Genomic DNA, 18,713 nt, shown 5'->3' with positions numbered 1-18,713 from the left:
TGGAGGGCATCAGAGATGGGCAGAGGATTCTCACTGCACTGCCAAAGCCCTTCCCATCCCTGACTTTTTTTTACCTTCTCAGATATCCTGGGAGTCAGGAAGAGCCTCCTTTTAGGATGCCAGTGTACTATAAAGCCTCCAGCTCTGCTTTCGGAAGGACTGGTATCAGCTGAGCAAAGTGAGCAGTGCTGCCTGGGGTGGGTCTTTGGTGAGTGTTTTTGCAATGGGCCAGTAAAGTCTCCACAGGGCAGCTCTTATGGGGCATGAGTGCCCTGGTCCAGGACTTTTAGTTTTTGTTTTTTAACTTCTGGGGTCAAGGTTCTCCTTCAGGAGCCCTTTCCTTCCAGTGCTTGACTCTTATGTATATTCCCGTCAGACTTCTCCCTTCTGCTTGGGCCAAACTTTGAAGCATTGCTGTCTAAATTGCACTCTCTGAATGGTGATATGGGAATGCTATTGTGCGCGCTATTACTGGTCTGGGCACCAAATGCCTGCTTTGTTCATCCAGAAGGGGCCATTTATGTAAGTTTCTACCTCTCTTGATTTGCACAGTCTGTGTGGCATTGGCCCTGTGCTAGGAGACCCTTCTGTGCAATCATCTCTGTTGGCTGAAATCACTGTTTTTAAAAAAAAATTGGTGTTGGTGAAGATGCCAGAAGTTGTTGCATGTTTTCAGTACAGTTCATTATTAAGTCTGGGGATGGTGCTGTGTGTCATTTAGGAAGGATGCCTTGAGGATGGGGCACTGACCTGCCACACAACAGACCTGACTTCAGTTCTCAGCTCAGCCACTTGGGAGCAGTCACCTAATCTACATTACAAAACCTAAACCTAATTTCCCCAATACTAATTTCCACCTACTGTTACTCACACCTTCTTGTCAACTGTCTGAAATGGGCCACTCTCATTACCACTGCAAAAGTTATTTTTCCTCCCTTGGTATCCTGCTGTCAATTGAATTATCTTGTTAGACTGACCTCACACTTGGTAAGGCAAATCACATCTTTTCATGTATTTATACCTGCTCCTGTATTTTCCACTCCATGCATCTGATGAAGTGGGTCCTAGCCCACGAAAGCTTATGCCCAAATACATGTGTTAGTCTCTAAGGTGCCACAAGGACTCCTTGTTGTTTGTGCTGATCTACCCCAGTGTAAACGGGGCTAATGCTCCACACCCTCCCAGCAATGTAGTGAGTATAAAGATCCATGAATGACTCTGAGGTGCTCGGATGGGCAGGCACGAAGGCCATGTCAGGACCTCGATCACTCACAGGGACTCCTATCACAATAGCTGTCATTTTTCATGTGGATATTAATTAACGTGGATTTGTGTTTCTCAAAAGCCAGAGGCTTCAGAGCATCAAACTCTCCTCTCACTGAGCACAACATGCTATAGCATGTGGACTCTGCCTGACCTGGGTCTCTGTTGCTAAGGGGAATCAGCGGGGAATCAGCTGGAGGCTTTATTTAGACTCCTGCATTTAGCACCATGGACACCTTTCCAGGCCTATGCATAGAGCTGTTTCGTGGAGAGTCGGTTACTTGCTAGCATTTGACGTCCATATGGAGGGACTGACCACCTTTGGTATTTGCTGTGACTTAGTTATTGCAGCCCTGCTCCCTCTGGTTGACTCAGTGAATATTCAGTTGTGACCTAAAAAAGGAGAATCTGTAATTAAACGGGCTGTCATTAGCGATTTCTTTTTATTGAGTCTGGCAGCTCATGAAACATTGTAACAACCCACCATTTGCATTCTGCAGCACAGAATGTTTGCAATAGCTACAGTTAGCAATGACAGCTTAATAGACAAGGAATAAAATAAGCTTCAGCTATGGGAGAGCAGAAAGCTTCCTGCCAAGGGTTCTGGGCTGGACATGGGGAGCCTTTAAGTATGTTACAAGGACTCCTCATTAAAATATCCTTCCATGTGATGAGCTTGGTACTATTCCAAAATCTGTGCAGCTATTAGGCCAGATTCTGCTCTCCTATTTCAGGTTGAGTAGCACTTCGCTCCATGACAGGGCCCATCTAAGTCAGTAGGACTGTTTGCTGAGTAAGGTGCTACTTAATACAAGTGGGAGTCTCAGAATCTGGTCCATTGTATAAAATCTGCAGCCTGTCTTGCTCTGGTAGTCTCAGGGCTCAGTAATTCCACTTACTAGGAGCAGGAACTTCTACAAGGAAACAGCTGTTTTGCGGTGGCAAACGCTGGGAGGGAGGGGGGGAGAAGAGGGACGCGGCGCGCCCAGGGGAGGAGACAGAGGCGGAGGTGAGCTGGGGCGGGGCAGGGAGCTGCCGGTGGGTACAGAACACCCACCAATTTTTCCCAAGGGGTGCTCCAGCCCCAGAGCACCCACGGAGTCGGCACCTGTGCCAAGTAGCCCTGTTCAACTATCAGGCCCATCTGGGAAGGGAGTAAGGGATTATCAAGCCACCAGGTGACTCAGGGCTAGTCTACACTAGAAGCACTACATAGGCACAGCTGCAACCAAGCCACAGCCGTGCATCTGCCAAAGACACCCTAGGCCAACGGGAGAGAGCTCTCCTGTCGGCACAATGAATCCACCTCTGCGAGAGGCACTGGGAGATGCTCTCCTGCCGACATAGGACCGTCCACACCGGCGCTTAGGTGTAACTTACATGTGAAAAAGTTATACTGAAGTGGTAGTGAAGACTTTGCCTCAGTTGGGAAGGATGGAGATGGGCTTCTGCTGAAGGCTGCAATGCAGTGTGTTGTTCCCTCTAAGTGTTAAGAGACCCAAGGGGAAAAGCCTCTGGGAGCAGGAGCCCATGGTGGCCAGAACTAGGGGTGGGAGTTTGGTGGTTTTTGCTGTTTGGCCTAGATTTTATAGTGAAGAATAAAACTGTTCCCTGAAAAAGCCGTAAGCCTGGCCGTGAATCCAGAGAGACACCCTGTAGCCCATTGACCTATGTGAGTGAGCAGAGTGTGAAATGGGGGAGGTGAGTGTGCGATGAGGGGGTGAGCATGTGATATTTGTGCAAATTCCCTCAGTAGCCCGTTCCTTGTGTGTGCACGTCTTTCTGCATCCCAGCATGACTGTGTTATTGGCATCATCGTCCTTCCTCTCCCCAGGCTCCCTCCCACCACAGACCTTGGTGATGACCTTATTGTGTCACTGAGCTAAGAATAGGAGCTCTTTGGAGCAAGGAGGTGACTAGTGTGCTCTGGGCATCCAAGGAAGACAAACAGCCTGCGTATCTCATTCAGAAAGCTCGGTTGGCTTCCTGCCCATCCACAGGGGAGCACTTTCCCAGCACAGTGGAGGTTAGGCCTGGAGTTTGCAGGAGGCACTGCAGTTTGCATCACTTGGGGAGCATGAGGCAACAAATAGCAAACTGCTGAGTGCAGGGTGGGAGCCTGTCCCAGAGCCGCAGGGAACGCAGAGGGGCTTTGGAGGCCCTGGCAGAAAGAGGCCCTTGTCATTGAGGGACAGGTTATAAACTGCTCCAGGCAGAACAGCTCCATCCCCTTGGTCATTGCTGGCATACTTGGCTGGAAGGGAACCTCATACACATGGCGGCAGATGTTATTCCCCTGGATGCTCTCAGCTGAAACTGACAACTGAGTGACTCACCCTGAAAGAGGTGCAAAAATCTGCATTCAGCCTCCCTGGGCAAATCCAGCAGGCCCTGGGAATCGCAGCTTGCAGCCAGTCACCATGCCACTGTTGGCAAAGGCTCTTGTAACTCCCCAGGGGTAGGAGCGGGGCTAACTATGGGCTGTAATGCAACAGTGAGTGAGTTTCCAGTGAAGTTTGATTGACTGTTGTTGGCCATTTGGGTGCTGTTGTCACCTGTTTTTGGAGAGACATTTGTGTTTTTTCTCCTGTATTATATTTAATGGCAGTTTAACAATAAAAATTATCTGACAAAATAGTACTTAAGGTCGGAACTTTGTGGGGCAGGCGAGAGGGAGGCGCTGAGGGCACAGTGAAATGGCTTCAGATGCTGAGGGAGAAGAGCATGAGGACTGGATCTGAGTGCCCGCTATGTAAGTTACCTCTGCTCAGTGTCCCATAGTGTCCCGTGGGAGGGAATGAGCCTGTGCGTAGGTGCTGGGTGCCTGGTGCTGAGAAACAGCAGCATGTTCCTAGCCCCCCTCTCTACCCATATCAGCACCCGAGAGAAAAGGGGCGTTTTTATCCTAGGCTGGCCAGTGTGCTCAGCCCCTCCTTTTCCACCTTGAGCTGACAAAGCCAGTGGTCCAAGCCTCCCAGGAAGCTGTTCTCACGTCTCTTGGGTAACCAGCCTGAGAGACTATCAGGCCACTCAGTTCCAGGGGCATGAGCAAATTGTCAAGAGCCTCCTGTTCCGAGGTGCTGGGCTCATGGGGATCCCGTCCCCCACCCAGCCCCACTCACCAGGTATTCCATCCATTTAGTAGGGAGAAAAGAGAAGCCCAGATCTGTCTCTTGAGGGTAGGTGTTTAAGAGCCAGGATAAAGTATAATGACTTGTGCCATCTGGTTTTGTGCCTCTCTTTTCCATTCCATTCCCCATGCCCTACAGCAGTCTTGTCTTGGAGGATGTGGCCCCCTTGGGACCTGCTGTTGTCTCCAGGTCTGTGACCTGCAACTTACGCTGCAGCTGGGCAGGTGGCATGCAGGGCTGCCATCTTGTGGCTATGAGGATTCCATGCAGGGTGTAACAGTGGGAGTTAGTGCTCCTGAAATGCTGGAGCCACGGAGCCTGGCTAAGGATGTGCACTAGCTCATGGAGCCAGTCTTGTGCTGCCACGAAGTGCAGCCCTGGTGCTGGCAGCAGGACTGGTCTGGATGCGGCTCTGGGAAGCTCTGTCCCTTGGAGGGCTGGAGGTGGGAAGGAGCCACGAAAGGGGAGAGCAAAGCATTACTGCCCCGGGCTGACCTCACTGCCCCTAAACTCCCTCACCCACTAGGCTGTGGGGTCACAACCTCTGTGCCCTGCACAGGCCCCCTGCACATGGCTCTGTCACAGGGCCGGCCTTCCACTCACAGGGAAGATGAAGAGCATGGCAGATGAGTTGTCCCTGACCCCACAGGCTGGCTGGGAGTGAGGCAAGGCCACAGGCCCAGCTTTGTCAACGCTTGTTCTAACTGAAACATGGGAGCTCTCCAGTCTGTCCTGTTCTTGCTGCCACCTCCCACAGCACAGACCCCATGTGGCCTGCGTGCTCCCATGTGCCCCCTGCAGGGTATGTTGCCCAATACCCCCTGCATCCCAACTCCCACACAGCTACTCTCACCTCGCAGCCCAGCAGGATCAGTTACTGGTGGCAGGTAGTCACAGGCCTGAGCTCATTTCACTCCACCCCTCCGCACCGCCCATCTCATCCCCAGCTCCCACTAGAGGCCCCCTGCAGCTCCCTGCACAGATCTCTGTCACACCCTCTTCCTCCACAGTGGGATGCTGAGAGCACAGAATTCAACAGCTGTGAGGGACCTCCCCCCACCCACCCCATATAAATCCCAAAGTCTCCCTGCGCCCCCGCCTGTGGGCTCAGTCTGAGCTGCTCTTCCTGGTGTAACTCTGGATAGACATCTGGAAGTGCTCAGTGGTGTTGAGCTCCGCTCGGAAGAGGATGATGTAGCCCTTGGGGAGGAAGTAGCCTCCAAAGATCCCAGACAGGGTGGACAGGTTGGACAGCACAGTGATGGCCACCAGGTACTTGCCATGGTAGAAGACGTAGGTGGTGAGATAGCAGACGAAGCTGACTAAGTTGATAAGCAGGCTGCAGGTGATGCACTTGGCCTCGTTGTAGTTCTCAGGCAGGTCCTTCCCCATGTAGCTGATGACAAAGCAGCAGATACTGAGCATTGTGTTGTAGAGCAGCCCCCACACAGCATCATCTTCCGAGCACTGGAAGATGGTCATTGTCACAAAGGTCGTGTAGTCCTTCCTGGGCACTGAGGGATTGATGCTGAGCGAGACCAGGCACATCGCCACCTGGGTGGCTGTGCAGGCTCCGATGAACAGGTTGGGTCCGTTGTGCTTCACCCAGGCTCTATAGAAGGCAGGCCACTTAGACGCCAGTTTGAAGATGCAGACGATCTGGAAGGCACGGGTTGCAATGCACGAGAGGCAAATGGTGAAGCTAATGGAGAAGATGGGCAGCCTCAGCAGACACGTGTGCCAGGTGGGCTCCCCAAAGTAGCAGTAGAGGCTGCAGCAGGCACAGATCAGAGCGCCCAGCATGAGGAAGCACATTCTGCCGCCTGCCGACTTGACCACTGGCGTGGTGAGGTTCTGGGCAAAGAGGGCAGTTGTCCCTGCCAGCAGCAGCAGCAGAAGGGTGATGGCAGTCAGCAAGGCCCAGGAGACGGGGTCAGCCCAGGACAGAAATTCGGTGGTCCGATTCAAGCAGATTTCACTCTTCATTGGGGCCCACTGATCTGTCCCACAGGGCTGGCAATTGTAGAGGTCTGCAGAGGAAGGGAATGGAAGAGCGGAGATGCTGCTCACACACCATGCTGGTTATGGTAATAATGATCTGCCACCTTATAGCACCTCATGCCTGAAAGGATCCCAAAACACTTAACAAGCTGTGTACAGGGATCACTCACCACTGGGATGCAGTTACCTCTGAGGTGGAGCACAGATGCTGGGGATAACAACTCAGCCCTTATGTAAAGTGCCTTAGGGTCTTTAATGACCTGGGATCAATGTGCACCACCTCCAAACAAGGTTTAATGAGACAGTATAAAAGGTGACAAATCCTAAGGCCTCAGCCCTAGAGTGAGTGGGTGCAATTCCCGTGACATTAATGGTCCTATGAGACCACTGGGGTGTCTGTGGCAGGATATGGAAAGGAATTGGAATGGGAGAGCTCTGGTCTATAGAGTTTCAGAGTAACAGCCGTGTTAGTCTGTATTCGCAGAAAGAAAAGGAGTACTTGTGGCACCTTAGAGACTAACGAATTTATTTGAGCATGAGCTTTCGTGAGCTACAGCTCACTTCATCAGATGCATACCGTGGAAACTGCAGCAGACTCTATATATACACAGAGAATATGAAACAATACCTCCTCCCACCCCACTGTCCTGCTGGTAATAGCTTATCTAAAAGCCATTTCCAGCACAAATCCAGGTTTTCTCACCCTCCACCCCCCCACACAAATTCACTCTCCTGCTGGTGATAGCCCATCCAAAGTGACAACTCTTTACACAATGTGCATGATAATGAAGTTAGGCCATTTCCTGCACAAATCCAGGTTCTCTCACTCCCTCACCCCCCTCCAAAAACCCACCCCCATACACACACAAACTCACTCTCCTGCTGGTAATAGCTCATCCAAACTGGCCACTCTCCAAGTTTAAATCCAAGTTAAACCAGAACATCGGGGGGGGGGGGTAGGAAAAAACAAGAGGAAATAGGCTACCTTGCATAATGACTTAGCCACTCCCAGTCTCTATTTAAGCCTAAATTAATAGTATCCAATTTGCAAATGAATTCCAATTCAGCAGTTTCTCGCTGGAGTCTGGATTTGAAGTTTTTTTGTTTTAAGATAGCGACCTTCATGTCTGTGATTGCGTGACCAGAGAGATTGAAGTGTTCTCCGACTGGTTTATGAATGTTATAATTCTTGACATCTGATTTGTGTCCATTTATTCTTTTACGTAGAGACTGTCCAGTTTGACCAATGTACATGGCAGAGGGGCATTGCTGGCACATGATGGCATAAATCACATTGGTGGATGTGCAGGTGAACGAGCCTCTGATAGTGTGGCTGATGTTATTAGGCCCTGTGATGGTGTCCCCTGAATAGATATGTGGGCACAATTGGCAACGGGCTTTGTTGCAAGGATAAGTTCCTGGGTTAGTGGTTCTGTTGTGTGGTATGTGGTTGTTGGTGAGTATTTGCTTCAGGTTGCGGGGCTGTCTGTAGGCAAGGACTGGCCTGTCTCCCAAGATTTGTGAGAGTGTTGGGTCATCCTTTAGGATAGGTTGTAGATCCTTAATAATGCGTTGGAGGGGTTTTAGTTGGGGGCTGAAGGTGACGGCTAGTGGCGTTCTGTTATTTTCTTTGTTAGGCCTGTCCTGTAGTAGGTAACTTCTGGGAACTCTTCTGGCTCTATCAATCTGTTTCTTTACTTCCGCAGGTGGGTATTGTAGTTGTAAGAAAGCTTGACAGAGATCTTGTAGGTGTTTGTCTCTGTCTGAGGGGTTGGAGCAAATGCGGTTGTATCGCAGAGCTTGGCTGTAGACGATGGATCGTGTGGTGTGGTCAGGGTGAAAGCTGGAGGCATGCAGGTAGGAATAGCGGTCAGTAGGTTTCCGGTATAGGGTGGTGTTTATGTGACCATTGTTTATTAGCACTGTAGTGTCCAGGAAGTGTATCTCTTGTGTGGACTGGACCAGGCTGAGGTTGGTGGTGGGATGGAAATTGTTGAAATCATGGTGGAATTCCTCAAGGGCTTCTTTTCCATGGGTCCAGATGATGAAGATGTCATCAATATAGCGCAAGTAGAGTAGGGGCTTTAGGGGACGAGAGCTGAGGAAGCGTTGTTCTAAATCAGCCATAAAAATGTTGGCATACTGTGGGGCCATGCGGGTACCCATAGCAGTGCCGCTGATCTGAAGGTATACATTGTCCCCAAATGTGAAATAGTTATGGGTAAGGACAAAGTCACAAAGTTCAGCCACCAGGTTAGCCGTGACATTATCGGGGATAGTGTTCCTGACGGCTTGTAGTCCATCTTTGTGTGGAATGTTGGTGTAGAGGGCTTCTACATCCATAGTGGCCAGGATGGTGTTATCAGGAAGATCACCGATGGATTGAAGTTTCCTCAGGAAGTCAGTGGTGTCTCGAAGGTAGCTGGGAGTGCTGGTAGCGTAGGGCCTGAGGAGGGAGTCTACATAGCCAGACAATCCTGCTGTCAGGGTGCCAATGCCTGAGATGATGGGGCGCCCAGGAGTTCCAGGTTTATGGATCTTGGGTAGTAGATAGAATATCCCAGGTCGGGGTTCCAGGGGTGTGTCTGTGCGGATTTGATCCTGTGCTTTTTCAGGAAGTTTCTTGAGCAAATGCTGTAGTTGCTTGTGGTAACTCTCAGTGGGATCAGAGGGTAATGGCTTGTAGAAACTCGTGTTGGAGAGCTGCCGAGCAGCCTCTTGTTCATATTCCGACCTATTCATGATGACAACAGCACCTCCTTTGTCAGCCTTTTTGATTATGATGTCAGAGTTGTTTCTGAGGCTGTGGATGGCATTGCGTTCCGCATGGCTGAGATTATGGGGCAAGTGATGCTGCTTTTCCACAATTTCAGCCCGTGCACGTCGGCGGAAGCACTCTATGTAGAAGTCCAGTCTGCTGTTTCGACCTTCAGGAGGAGTCCACCTAGAATCCTTCTTTCTGTAGTGTTGGTAGGGAGACCTCTGTGGATTAGTATGTTGTTCAGAGGTATTTTGGAAATATTCCTTGAGTCGGAGACGTCGAAAATAGGATTCTAGGTCACCACAGAACTGTATCATGTTCATGGGGGTGGAGGGGCAGAAGGAGAGGCCCCGAGATAGAACAGCTGCTTCTGCTGGGCTGAGAGTATAGTTGGATAGGTTAACAATATTGCTAGGTGGGTTGAGGGAACCATTGCTGTGGCCCCTTGTAGCATGTAGTAGTTTAGAAAGTTTAGTGTCCTTTTTCTTTTGTAGAGAAGCAAAGTGTGCGTTGTAAATGGCTTGTCTAGTTTTAGTAAAATCCAGCCACGAGGAAGTTTGTGTGGAAGGTTGGTTTTTTATGAGAGTATCCATTTTTGAGAGCTCATTCTTAATCTGTCCCTGTTTGCTGTAGAGGATGTTGATCAGGTGATTCCGCAGTTTCTTTGAGAGCGTGTGGCACAAGCTGTCAGCATAGTCTGTGTGGTATGTAGATTGTAATGGATTTTTTACCTTCAGTCCTTTTGGTACGATGTCCATCTGTTTGCATTTGGAAAGGAAGATGATGTCTGTCTGTATCTGTGCAAGTTTTTTCATGCAGTTGATAGATTTCCACTCCATACGGCTAAATGCAGTGCCTTGCATAATGACAGGTTTCAGAGTAACAGCCGTGTTAGTCTGTATTCGCAGAAAGAAAAGGAGTACTTGTGGCACCTTAGAGACTAACGAATTTATTTGAGCATGAGCTTTCGTGAGCTACAGCTCACTTCATCAGATGCATACCGTGGAAACTGCAGCAGACTCTATATATACACAGAGAATATGAAACAATACCTCCTCCCACCCCACTGTCCTGCTGGTAATAGCTTATCTAAAAGCCATTTCCAGCACAAATCCAGGTTTTCTCACCCTCCACCCCCCCACACAAATTCACTCTCCTGCTGGTGATAGCCCATCCAAAGTGACAACTCTTTACACAATGTGCATGATAATGAAGTTAGGCCATTTCCTGCACAAATCCAGGTTCTCTCACTCCCTCACCCCCCTCCAAAAACCCACCCCCATACACACACAAACTCACTCTCCTGCTGGTAATAGCTCATCCACTCATCTATAGAGTGGCCTCCCTCAGCACGGCTCCCCCCAGCTTAGTCAGGGGCAGTAGCTGCTGTTGGCTTAGCTGAGTGAACTAAGGCTTACAGACCACCTGGGTCCCAGCTGGAGTCCTGGTTGAGGTAAAGTACACAGCTCATGCAGCTAGTCTGCAGGGACGTGTGATGTGGGCTCCAGCAGATGCAACAGCCCCACAAAGGCTGGCATGTCTGCAGCAGCTGCTCTCTCCTCCAACTGCTAGTTAGGTGCAGGGCTGTTCACACAGCCAGGCCACTGAGTAACTTACTCCTGAGGCTCTTCACTGTTGGTGGTTGCCCAAAGCTCATGCTCTAGTGGAACGTGGAGTTTGCTGGCATCTACTGAGCGAGAGTGAAGGGGCTGAAGACTTTCTCTTGCCATAGGTTTGCATTTGTGGCTGGCACAGCGGGGATCAGCTAATCCTGCAGTCAGCCCTGGGCATCACCTGGCCCCCAGCACCCAAGCATTTTCATATCACTTCCAGCACCATCGACTAGCCACTAACCAAATTTCACCCTGGTGTTTATTGCCACCTGGGGCTGCTCATTCTTTCTGGGTTTGTCTGTCTGCCTGCCCCATCAACAGGACAAAGACAACAGTGGGCAGGCTCTTCCTCCCAGGGCAGGCAGCAGCTGTCACACCTGCCTCCCCCCACCCAAAGCTCACAGTGAGAGGAGTCAGGCAGCTTCAGCTCACCTGTTCATCTGATTCCCGGCAACCATCTGAAACCACAGCTTCCCAGCACTAGCCAGGAGTGCACTGGAGCCAGCACTCGGTGCTGTGGGGGGAGACCCGGAATTTACATACTCACAGCACAGCAGCCCTTCTGAGAGCTATTCAAATGGAGAAGTCAGAGCGCAAGCTGCACTGGGCCATTTGCATCTCAAACGCTAGTCATCAGGCCCCCGCAAGAGGAAGGGGAAGGGAATGGGAGAAGGAGAAGAGAAAACTGCTGCAGCCAGGATGGAGGAGAAGGAGAAAGCAAGGAGCACAGAGAAGGGCTGGAGTAAGCGTGTCCAAGAGGAGCATGGAGCCAGGTGCATAGGATAGGAACACAGGAATGGCAGAACAAGATTAACCAGCTTGCCCTGGCTGTGACCCCTGTGAGGAGCTGCCTCAGGTTCTACTGACCGCTGCTGTTCAGGAAGGTTCCTGCGGGGCAGGCCACACAGTCAAAGCAGCATTGGTGAAGCCCCACCTGCATCCTCTTCTCTCCTTTTACGCAGACCTTTGAACAAGCTGACATAGGCACCTAAATGAAAGCACAGCAAGGGTCAGGCCTGCCAAGAGAAAGCCCCCATCACAGCTAGGGCCCGCTAGGAAACAGCACTGACCGAGCAGAGCTGAGTTCCTGGGACCAGCGCAGGCTGCTCACCAGAGGGCTGTTCCTTATATTTCTAGGCATCTTAATGTCCAGGAAAGGGGTCAGGACTGCGGATGGGATGCAGGGGCAGTGTGCAGGGGCAGCACAAGGGCATACCTGGGGGGGTTCTTCCTGAGAGAGCTTTTTCTGAAAATTAAGATGCAAGCAAGAGCCTGTCAGCTGTCTGTTCCTAGTACTGCCAGCCCTGATTGTTGCAGAGCCTGCACCCTGAGATGCTGAGCGCCCCATCTTCACCCTGCTAAGGGAAAGACCCGTGGAGATGCAGCAGACCTGACCATGACCAGAAAATGTGACTCAGTGCAGAAGGAGAAGTGGTGAGGCGGGCCCCTCCCAGCCTGCAGGATTCTGCTTCCCCAACTCTGGGGACACAGAGCTTTATGCAGGGTCAAGTTTCAGGAATAAGGGGAGGTTCGTTTTGTTTGTAATGCTAAGAAAATCCCGGTTTGGTGCTACTGCCCGAAGCTCCTGAGGCCACTCCTTTCCCAGTATGCAGCTCAGATGCTGTGGTACCTGATTATCCTTTGTATGCCACAGGATTCCATCCTGGTTGATGTTCAGTCTGCCTGGCTTTTGGAGGAAAGACCCAATCACATCAAAAGACCAGGTCAGGCCAGTCCACTTCCACATGACGAGGTCATAGCCTGTCAGGGGATCCCCATTGGCATCAAAAAGCACCTTGCTATTCTGCAGAGTGAAATTCACCTGCTTGATTTTTTCCAGGAGCTGGAAAACAAAAAGGCCACAGACAGAAAAGACCCAAGATTCCCACACACAGCTTCAGCCACTTGGGCAAAGACCCCAGTCAGGGATAGGTTAGGGCCTTAACGGGGTGGGAGGGTTCAAGTCTTTGCTGCTTTCCTCTTCCTCATGAATTCCCCCACCACCCGGAGGCAGGGTGGTGCTATTATCCCCATGTTACAGCTGGAGAACGGAAGCACAGAGACTAGTGGAATATTGTTCAAAAATGCCTAAGTCCCATTGACTTTCAAGAGATGGAGGCATCTGAGTCATTTAGGGGCCATTGAAAATTTTACCGTCAGTGGCATCCCAAAGGCACATGGAGTCTATAAGGAAGCAGAGAATTGAACCCAGGTGTCCGAGGCCCCCAGCTACCATCCATCCTCTCTTCTAATTAGGGATGGTCTCTCCAGAGCAGGGTGAGGCCCATTGGCAGAGCCGTGCTGGCCTGTTCTGGGACTCAATTCACCAGCCTTGAAACCTTATCGGTGCTCTGACAGCATGCAGCTCACAGGTAGATCTTGGAGCTGCTGGACACCTGCTCATCCTGCTAGATGCTTATACTTCTGCTCCTTTCTACTTCCAGTCCCCTGCCTCTCACTACAGCATAGTCAAACCTGCCCTGAGCTCTGGGCTGCCCCCATGCAGCTTCACACAAGGAGACTCTCACAAGAGTCTACAAGAGAGCGGGGGGCCTTTCCCAGTGACCCACTCACCTGCCAGGGATAGACTTTGTCCTTGCTGCACGCTCCCGAGCAGCAACCCAGCAAGTTGTGCAGGCCACGGGCCACAGCAAACACCGCCGAATACACATTAAAGGCAGCCCAAATGTCAAATGTCTGGGGCGCTGAAGTGAGTGAGTGGCACCTTGTGCAGATCTGATTGCAGCCTTGGCTGGTACTCTCATTGCTGCTGCTCCCACCACTGCTCCCTTCAGCACCCAAATCAGGGGCACACATGGCTACATTACTTTTCTCTGAATTCACATGGGCAGATTCAAATTCCTCCAATCCTGGAAGCTTTGCCTGCTTGACTGACAACCCAATCACCGTGCCAATTCTGTGGATGCCGGGGATGCTCCAGACTTCTGAGGCTAGAGACCAGGCCTCAGTGCCCAGCCACACCTTCTGCGTCACGTTCTCCTGAACCACCATGTCAAAGAAGTCTCTAGCACTGTCCACATTGGAGAAGACGACGGTGACATTGACACCGGTCTCCACAAGGACTCTAAGCATCTCCTTCAGCTCTGGGCTGTTGGCACCCCCCTTCATGGGGATGATTCCTTGGTAGGCGGCACAGATGTCATGCTTAGCCACCACTTCTTTCAGGGTCTTTATCCCGTGCCTGCCATAGGCATCATCACTGCCCACCACCGCAATCCAGTTCCACCTGAACTCCTGCAGCAACAGCACTAGTGCCTCGACCTGCAGCCTGTCGCTGGGGATAGTGCGCAGGAACGAGGGGTAGGCGCTCTTCAGGCTCAGCAACTCGTTGGAGGCTTCGTAACTAATCTGCAAAAGGGAATCAGGGAAAGGATGTGTCTCCAGCTGGGAAACTGCGCAGAGGGGGATGGGCACTGGTACCGCCGGGAAGTCAGTGCTGAGCAGTGATTACCCGAGGAGCAGGGGGGCGATTGGCACCGAGCAACGATACCGGCAGGAGGAACCAGCGTCAGCAGTGACTCTTGTGGGCGTGAGGGGACTGGTATTTGGAGGGCATGTGGAAGTGGTAGCCGCAGCAACACACATTCAAAAAACAACCAAGTAAGCAGCATGGCTGCATGTTGTTTTCAGCGCTAGGAATGAGCCTAACCTCTTCTGGAGTCACACCGAGACTGAGTCCCACATGCCACAAAGGACCATAGGGGTCGCAACACCTGCTTGGAGCACTGATCCTCCAGCCACCTCCACTCCAAACCACAAGCCCACTTCCTGTCCTTCTTCTGATTAATCAGTATTACCCTAATCAGCTCCTGTGTTTGACCCTGCCACAGATAACGTATCGCTTACGGTATATTTGGCATTGCTCCAGACAAGCTAATGATTACCTCTGGCATAAGGAGGATGCTCAGGATAGCTGCAGTGGTGAGGGTAAAGTGGCTGCTGTCTGGTCCTATCAAAGCCACAGCCTTGGGCTGGTAGTGTGTGAAGTTGCTGAGCACTTCCACATGGTGCTGCCTGCTCTGGGCAAGGATACTCAGCGTTGCATACATGTTGGCAGCTTCTGAGCATGTGTTGTAGATCTCGTAGCCCAAAGTGACATTGGGGAGGAGACTGCTGGAGTTGTTTATCTTCTCGATGGCGAGTCTCATGGCTTGGAACAGGTGGTAGCCATGGCTGTTTACAGAGGCCGCTCTGCAGAAACACAAGTGTTATTGCAGAGGCAAGAGACAGATGTGAAGGCTTCACTGAATCTTGGAGATGCACCCTGGGCAATGCCTGGCATAACAACAATGTGGTCCAAGAGCCAGGCAGCCTGGAGTTCTAATGCTGACACACTAGGTGACCTCAGACAAATCACTTCACCTGTCTGTGCCCCCCTCTGCTACATGTACCATTGCTCACAGGGGATTCATGAGGAGACCAGCAGCACAAACATCTTTCTTTTTGTATGTTTACACTGAGTTTGCCGCTATTTATCAAAAAGAAAAGGAGTACTTGTGGCACCTTAGAGACTAACCAATTTATTAATTACTAACCAATCTCTAAGGTGTCACAAGTACTCCTTTTCTTTTTGCGAATACAGACTAACACGGCTGTTACTCTGAAACCCGCTATTTATTGTTACACAACACACATCAGATCTTACCTATTAGTTCAAATCCCCACTGCCCCTCTCCTAATCAGCAACTCTTTATGCAATATCCTATGGGGCAGATTCACTGCCCTGTTCTGCTCCCTTTCGCCTGCTCAGGTGGCACAAGAGGAGGAGAAACCACCTGCATCTCCCCAGATCTCTGATGGCACAGAGTGGATATTGGTTGTAGCAGAGATTTTCTTCAGTAATGGCCGCAGTTGCACCAGCTAAGCTGCGATATTTTGGACTATTGTCATTTTATTAATGAGAGGTGAGCCTTGCATGCCCCAACTCCCAGCCCACCATGGGTCTTCTCTGTTGCAGCTTCCTGTCTATTTGCAGTGGGTCTCTTTGTCCAATATCTGCTTTCCTACTTCTTGTTCCACTTCTTTTTCCTGCTCATTTCCCCTCCTGTTTCTATTCCTGCTAAATATGATTTCCTTCTTTGTGTCTGTCTAATCTAGGCGAACCACATTTCTAAAGCTCTGGTCACTGTGATTGTATTAGGTTGCAGGAGCCCCACTGTACTAGCTGCTGTACAAAACAGAACGGGCCCTGCTCCAAGAGTTTAAAATCTAAGGCTAAGATGAGAGGCAACAGGTGGATCTAGCAGACAGACCGCAAGCACAAGCAATGAGATAGTACTGGACAGCATGTTAAGCAGTGATTACAGCATACCCCCTGCTTGGACACACTAACTGTAGGATCTAGGTACTGATACGTAGTGTTTGTTGCAGCGCCAAGCCCTTCCCTTCCCACTTACCTGTCACATATGTCAACCTCCGGTCTAGGTTTCACTGTTGTTGAGTAGCTATGCAGTCGGAAAAATCCTGCAATCGTGTAATCTCCGTCCATCCTGAAGTTAGAAGAAGGCCCCGTGTTCTGGCATATGAAAGCCCAATAACATGGAGCCAAGAGATACAAATATAAAATGAATGGAGGAGAAAGCATCATGCTGTTGGCACAGAGCTCTCTGGAGAAGGGATTGGGAAGCGTATAATGGACACAACACTTACTGCCTCTCAGACAATGTTAGGATCTCAGATCCTGAAGTACCTTGGACTATTTACATAGACAGCTTACGCATACGCAAATGCCCCTGATACAACATGTACCCAGGAACTAGGACTTCACACTTTCCCAGGAAGGGAGGAAGTTTTGCTTTGAGGTAAAAATAACAAACCAACCAGGGATTTATCTATTGTAATATTCTGCAGGTGAGCCCAGACCCTGTGGTCAGTGGAAATGGCATGAATTAACTAGGTCATGATCTTCGTGGAGGATACTCTCTCTAGAGTTGTTCTCTACCACCTCCCTCTCACGTTAAACTGAGCAGTTATTTTATAGTTTCATTCAACAAGCTGATGTTGGAGTGTTTTAGGAAGTAGAGTGGGCTGTGTGGTGCTTTTGTTATGGGCATTTAGGAGTGTTCTTATATAACTACTATATATGTTGCACTATGTTCTGCATGTAATAGAGAGGGGAAAGAGAAGAAAGCCAGTATGTGATGTACATCAGAATCTCTGCTAATGAACTGCTTCTTCAGTGAGGCTCACAAAGGTAATAAAAGATAAATTACCATTGTGTGTCCTCCTCTATATGGTATGTGTATTCTCTAGATCAGAGGTTCTCAAACTGTGGTCTGCGGACTACCAGTGGTCCGCGAGCTCCATTCAGGTGGTCTGCAGATCGTTCCCTCTAAGGTGCACGCCTGGGCAGCTGCACACAAGAGAATGAAGGGCCACCCACCTAATTAGTGGAACTATGCAGGCATGGCTCCACTAATTAGGTGCCTGGACCCTGGAGAAGACGCACATGTAAGGTGAGGTGGTGGCCTTGGGGGAAATGGCAGGTAGGTGGGAGAGGGCAGTGGGGTGAGAAGAGGGGGTGGGGGGAATTTGGGAGGTGCAGGGCTGCAGCGGCCAGAGAAAGAGGAGACTTTCTCCAGCTCCAGGGCTGCAGCTGCTAGGGAGAGACCCCCCTCCTTCCCAGCCCCAGTTCAGGGGCTGCTGCGGCGGGGGAGAGAGGGAGTGACCCCCTCCTTCCCAACCCCTGTGCAGGGGCTGCTGCAGCGGGGGAGAGAGGGCACATCCATCGCATTAGAAAGTTGAGTTGTGTGCTTTTATTTGTTGAACAAAAAAATTTAATTATTAAGGGTTTTTTTTATGAAGCACTTTTATCCAAAGCGCTTTACAATAGTTAGCTAACGGTACAAACAACATTTGGAAAGATCATTAAGTGGTTCGCTGAGACTCTCAGCAATTTTCAAGTGGTCTGTGGAAAAAAAAAAAAGGTTTGAGAACCACTGCTCGAGACAGTAAGCTTGCTGGGGAAGGGGACACATTCACTGCCGGCACTTGACAAATAAGTGCTGCTCATTGACCATAAGCTTTGGGGTTTATGACAGGTCTAACAGATGCTTATGGATGAGCTCCCCTTTTGGGGTGGACTCTGAGGAAGAGCAGATAATGGGGAGTGCAGGCCGAGGAGGGGAAAGCGTGCAGCTGGGCCTTTTCTTTTTTTGGTGCCTACAACATACAAGACACATCAGTACAGACCGTCCCTGGGCTGGAGACTTTGTGCACTAATAAGCAGGTGCAGGGAAGAGTCCAGAGAGCGCTTCATGTCCCAGTGGTGTCCTTCCCTCGCTCTGGGTTTGTATAGAGCCGTGGTTCTCAGTCTCTGGTCCGTGGACTACGTCTACGGGGTCCGCACAAGGCTTAGACTGAAAACTCGCTGAACAGGATTCAAGGACAGATACAGCCAACAGCTGTCTGCACCGCCACTTGAGACTTGTTAAAGGTGCGCAAAGGAACACAGGTGGAGAAGCCCCGGCGCAGAGCAGGAGGGAGTGGAGTTCAGGGGGGCTGCACGGGGCCTTGCCTTGCTGGGCCCAGCCTTGGCCTCTCCCCTAGTGTGGATGCAAGAGCACATCCTGCGGCTCCATCTCCCTGGGTCAAGGAGTAGCCTCGGCGCAAACACACGCCTAGTGCCCCAGGCCAGGGAAGGGGTCTACGGGGTCTGGGCGGTGGGGGGGGGGGCCGTGTGGCGGCTCGGCGCGGGGGGGGGGGAGAGGCCGGGGGCACCGTGTGGCGGCCCGGAGGGGTCGGGGGCCCCGTGTCGCGGGGGGGAGGGGCCGGGGGCCCCGTGTCGCGGGGGGGAGGGGCCGGGGACCCCGTGTGGCGGCCCGGCGCGGGGGAGGGGCCGGGGGCCCCGTGTCGCGGGGGGGAGGGGCCGGGGGCCCCGTGTGGCGGCTCAGCGGGGGGAGGGGCCGGGGACACCGTGTCGCG

General features: G+C 51.2%; 1 protein-coding gene across 2 annotated transcripts; it reads right to left on the bottom strand.

Annotated features, from left to right (window-relative positions):
- Positions 1–3,853: 3,853 nt before the first annotated feature.
- Positions 3,854–18,433, bottom strand: TAS1R1 (taste 1 receptor member 1). 2 transcript variants are annotated; one of them, XM_077837394.1, is made up of 7 exons: positions 17,982–18,433; positions 16,187–16,305; positions 14,675–14,981; positions 13,344–14,138; positions 12,400–12,612; positions 11,637–11,757; positions 3,854–6,424 (listed from the first exon to the last, which is right to left on the bottom strand). In XM_077837394.1, the coding sequence occupies exons 2-7, from the start codon at positions 16,276–16,278 to the stop codon at positions 5,502–5,504; spliced, it is 2,451 nt and encodes an 816-aa protein (XP_077693520.1). In that variant the 5' UTR covers positions 16,279–16,305; positions 17,982–18,433; the 3' UTR covers positions 3,854–5,501. The 2 variants fall into 2 exon arrangements, with proteins under 2 accessions (XP_077693520.1, XP_077693519.1); XM_077837393.1 differs by lacking the exon at positions 17,982–18,433 and having other exon boundaries at positions 16,187–17,156.
- Between the last annotated feature and the right edge of the window lie 280 nt (positions 18,434–18,713).

Source organism: Eretmochelys imbricata, chromosome 18, assembly GCF_965152235.1.
Source record: "Eretmochelys imbricata isolate rEreImb1 chromosome 18, rEreImb1.hap1, whole genome shotgun sequence".
Lineage (NCBI taxonomy): Eukaryota > Metazoa > Chordata > Testudines > Cheloniidae > Eretmochelys > Eretmochelys imbricata.
Note: the sequence above shows the minus strand (reverse complement) of the source record. Positions and strands in the feature narration are given on the sequence as shown.

What these genes read in the sequence shown, in the direction of transcription:
- TAS1R1 (XM_077837393.1), bottom strand. Translation starts at nt 16,377, where the DNA reads ATGATGCTTTCTCCTCCATTCATTTTATATTTGTATCTCTTGGCTCCA. An exon ending in GCATCCTCCTTATGCCAGAG is followed by an intron (nt 14,139 to 14,674) that starts GTAATCATTAGC and finishes TCCCTTTTGCAG; the next exon opens with ATTAGTTACGAAGCCTCCAA. An exon ending in ACAAAGTCTATCCCTGGCAG is followed by an intron (nt 12,613 to 13,343) that starts GTGAGTGGGTCA and finishes TTTGTTTTCCAG; the next exon opens with CTCCTGGAAAAAATCAAGCA.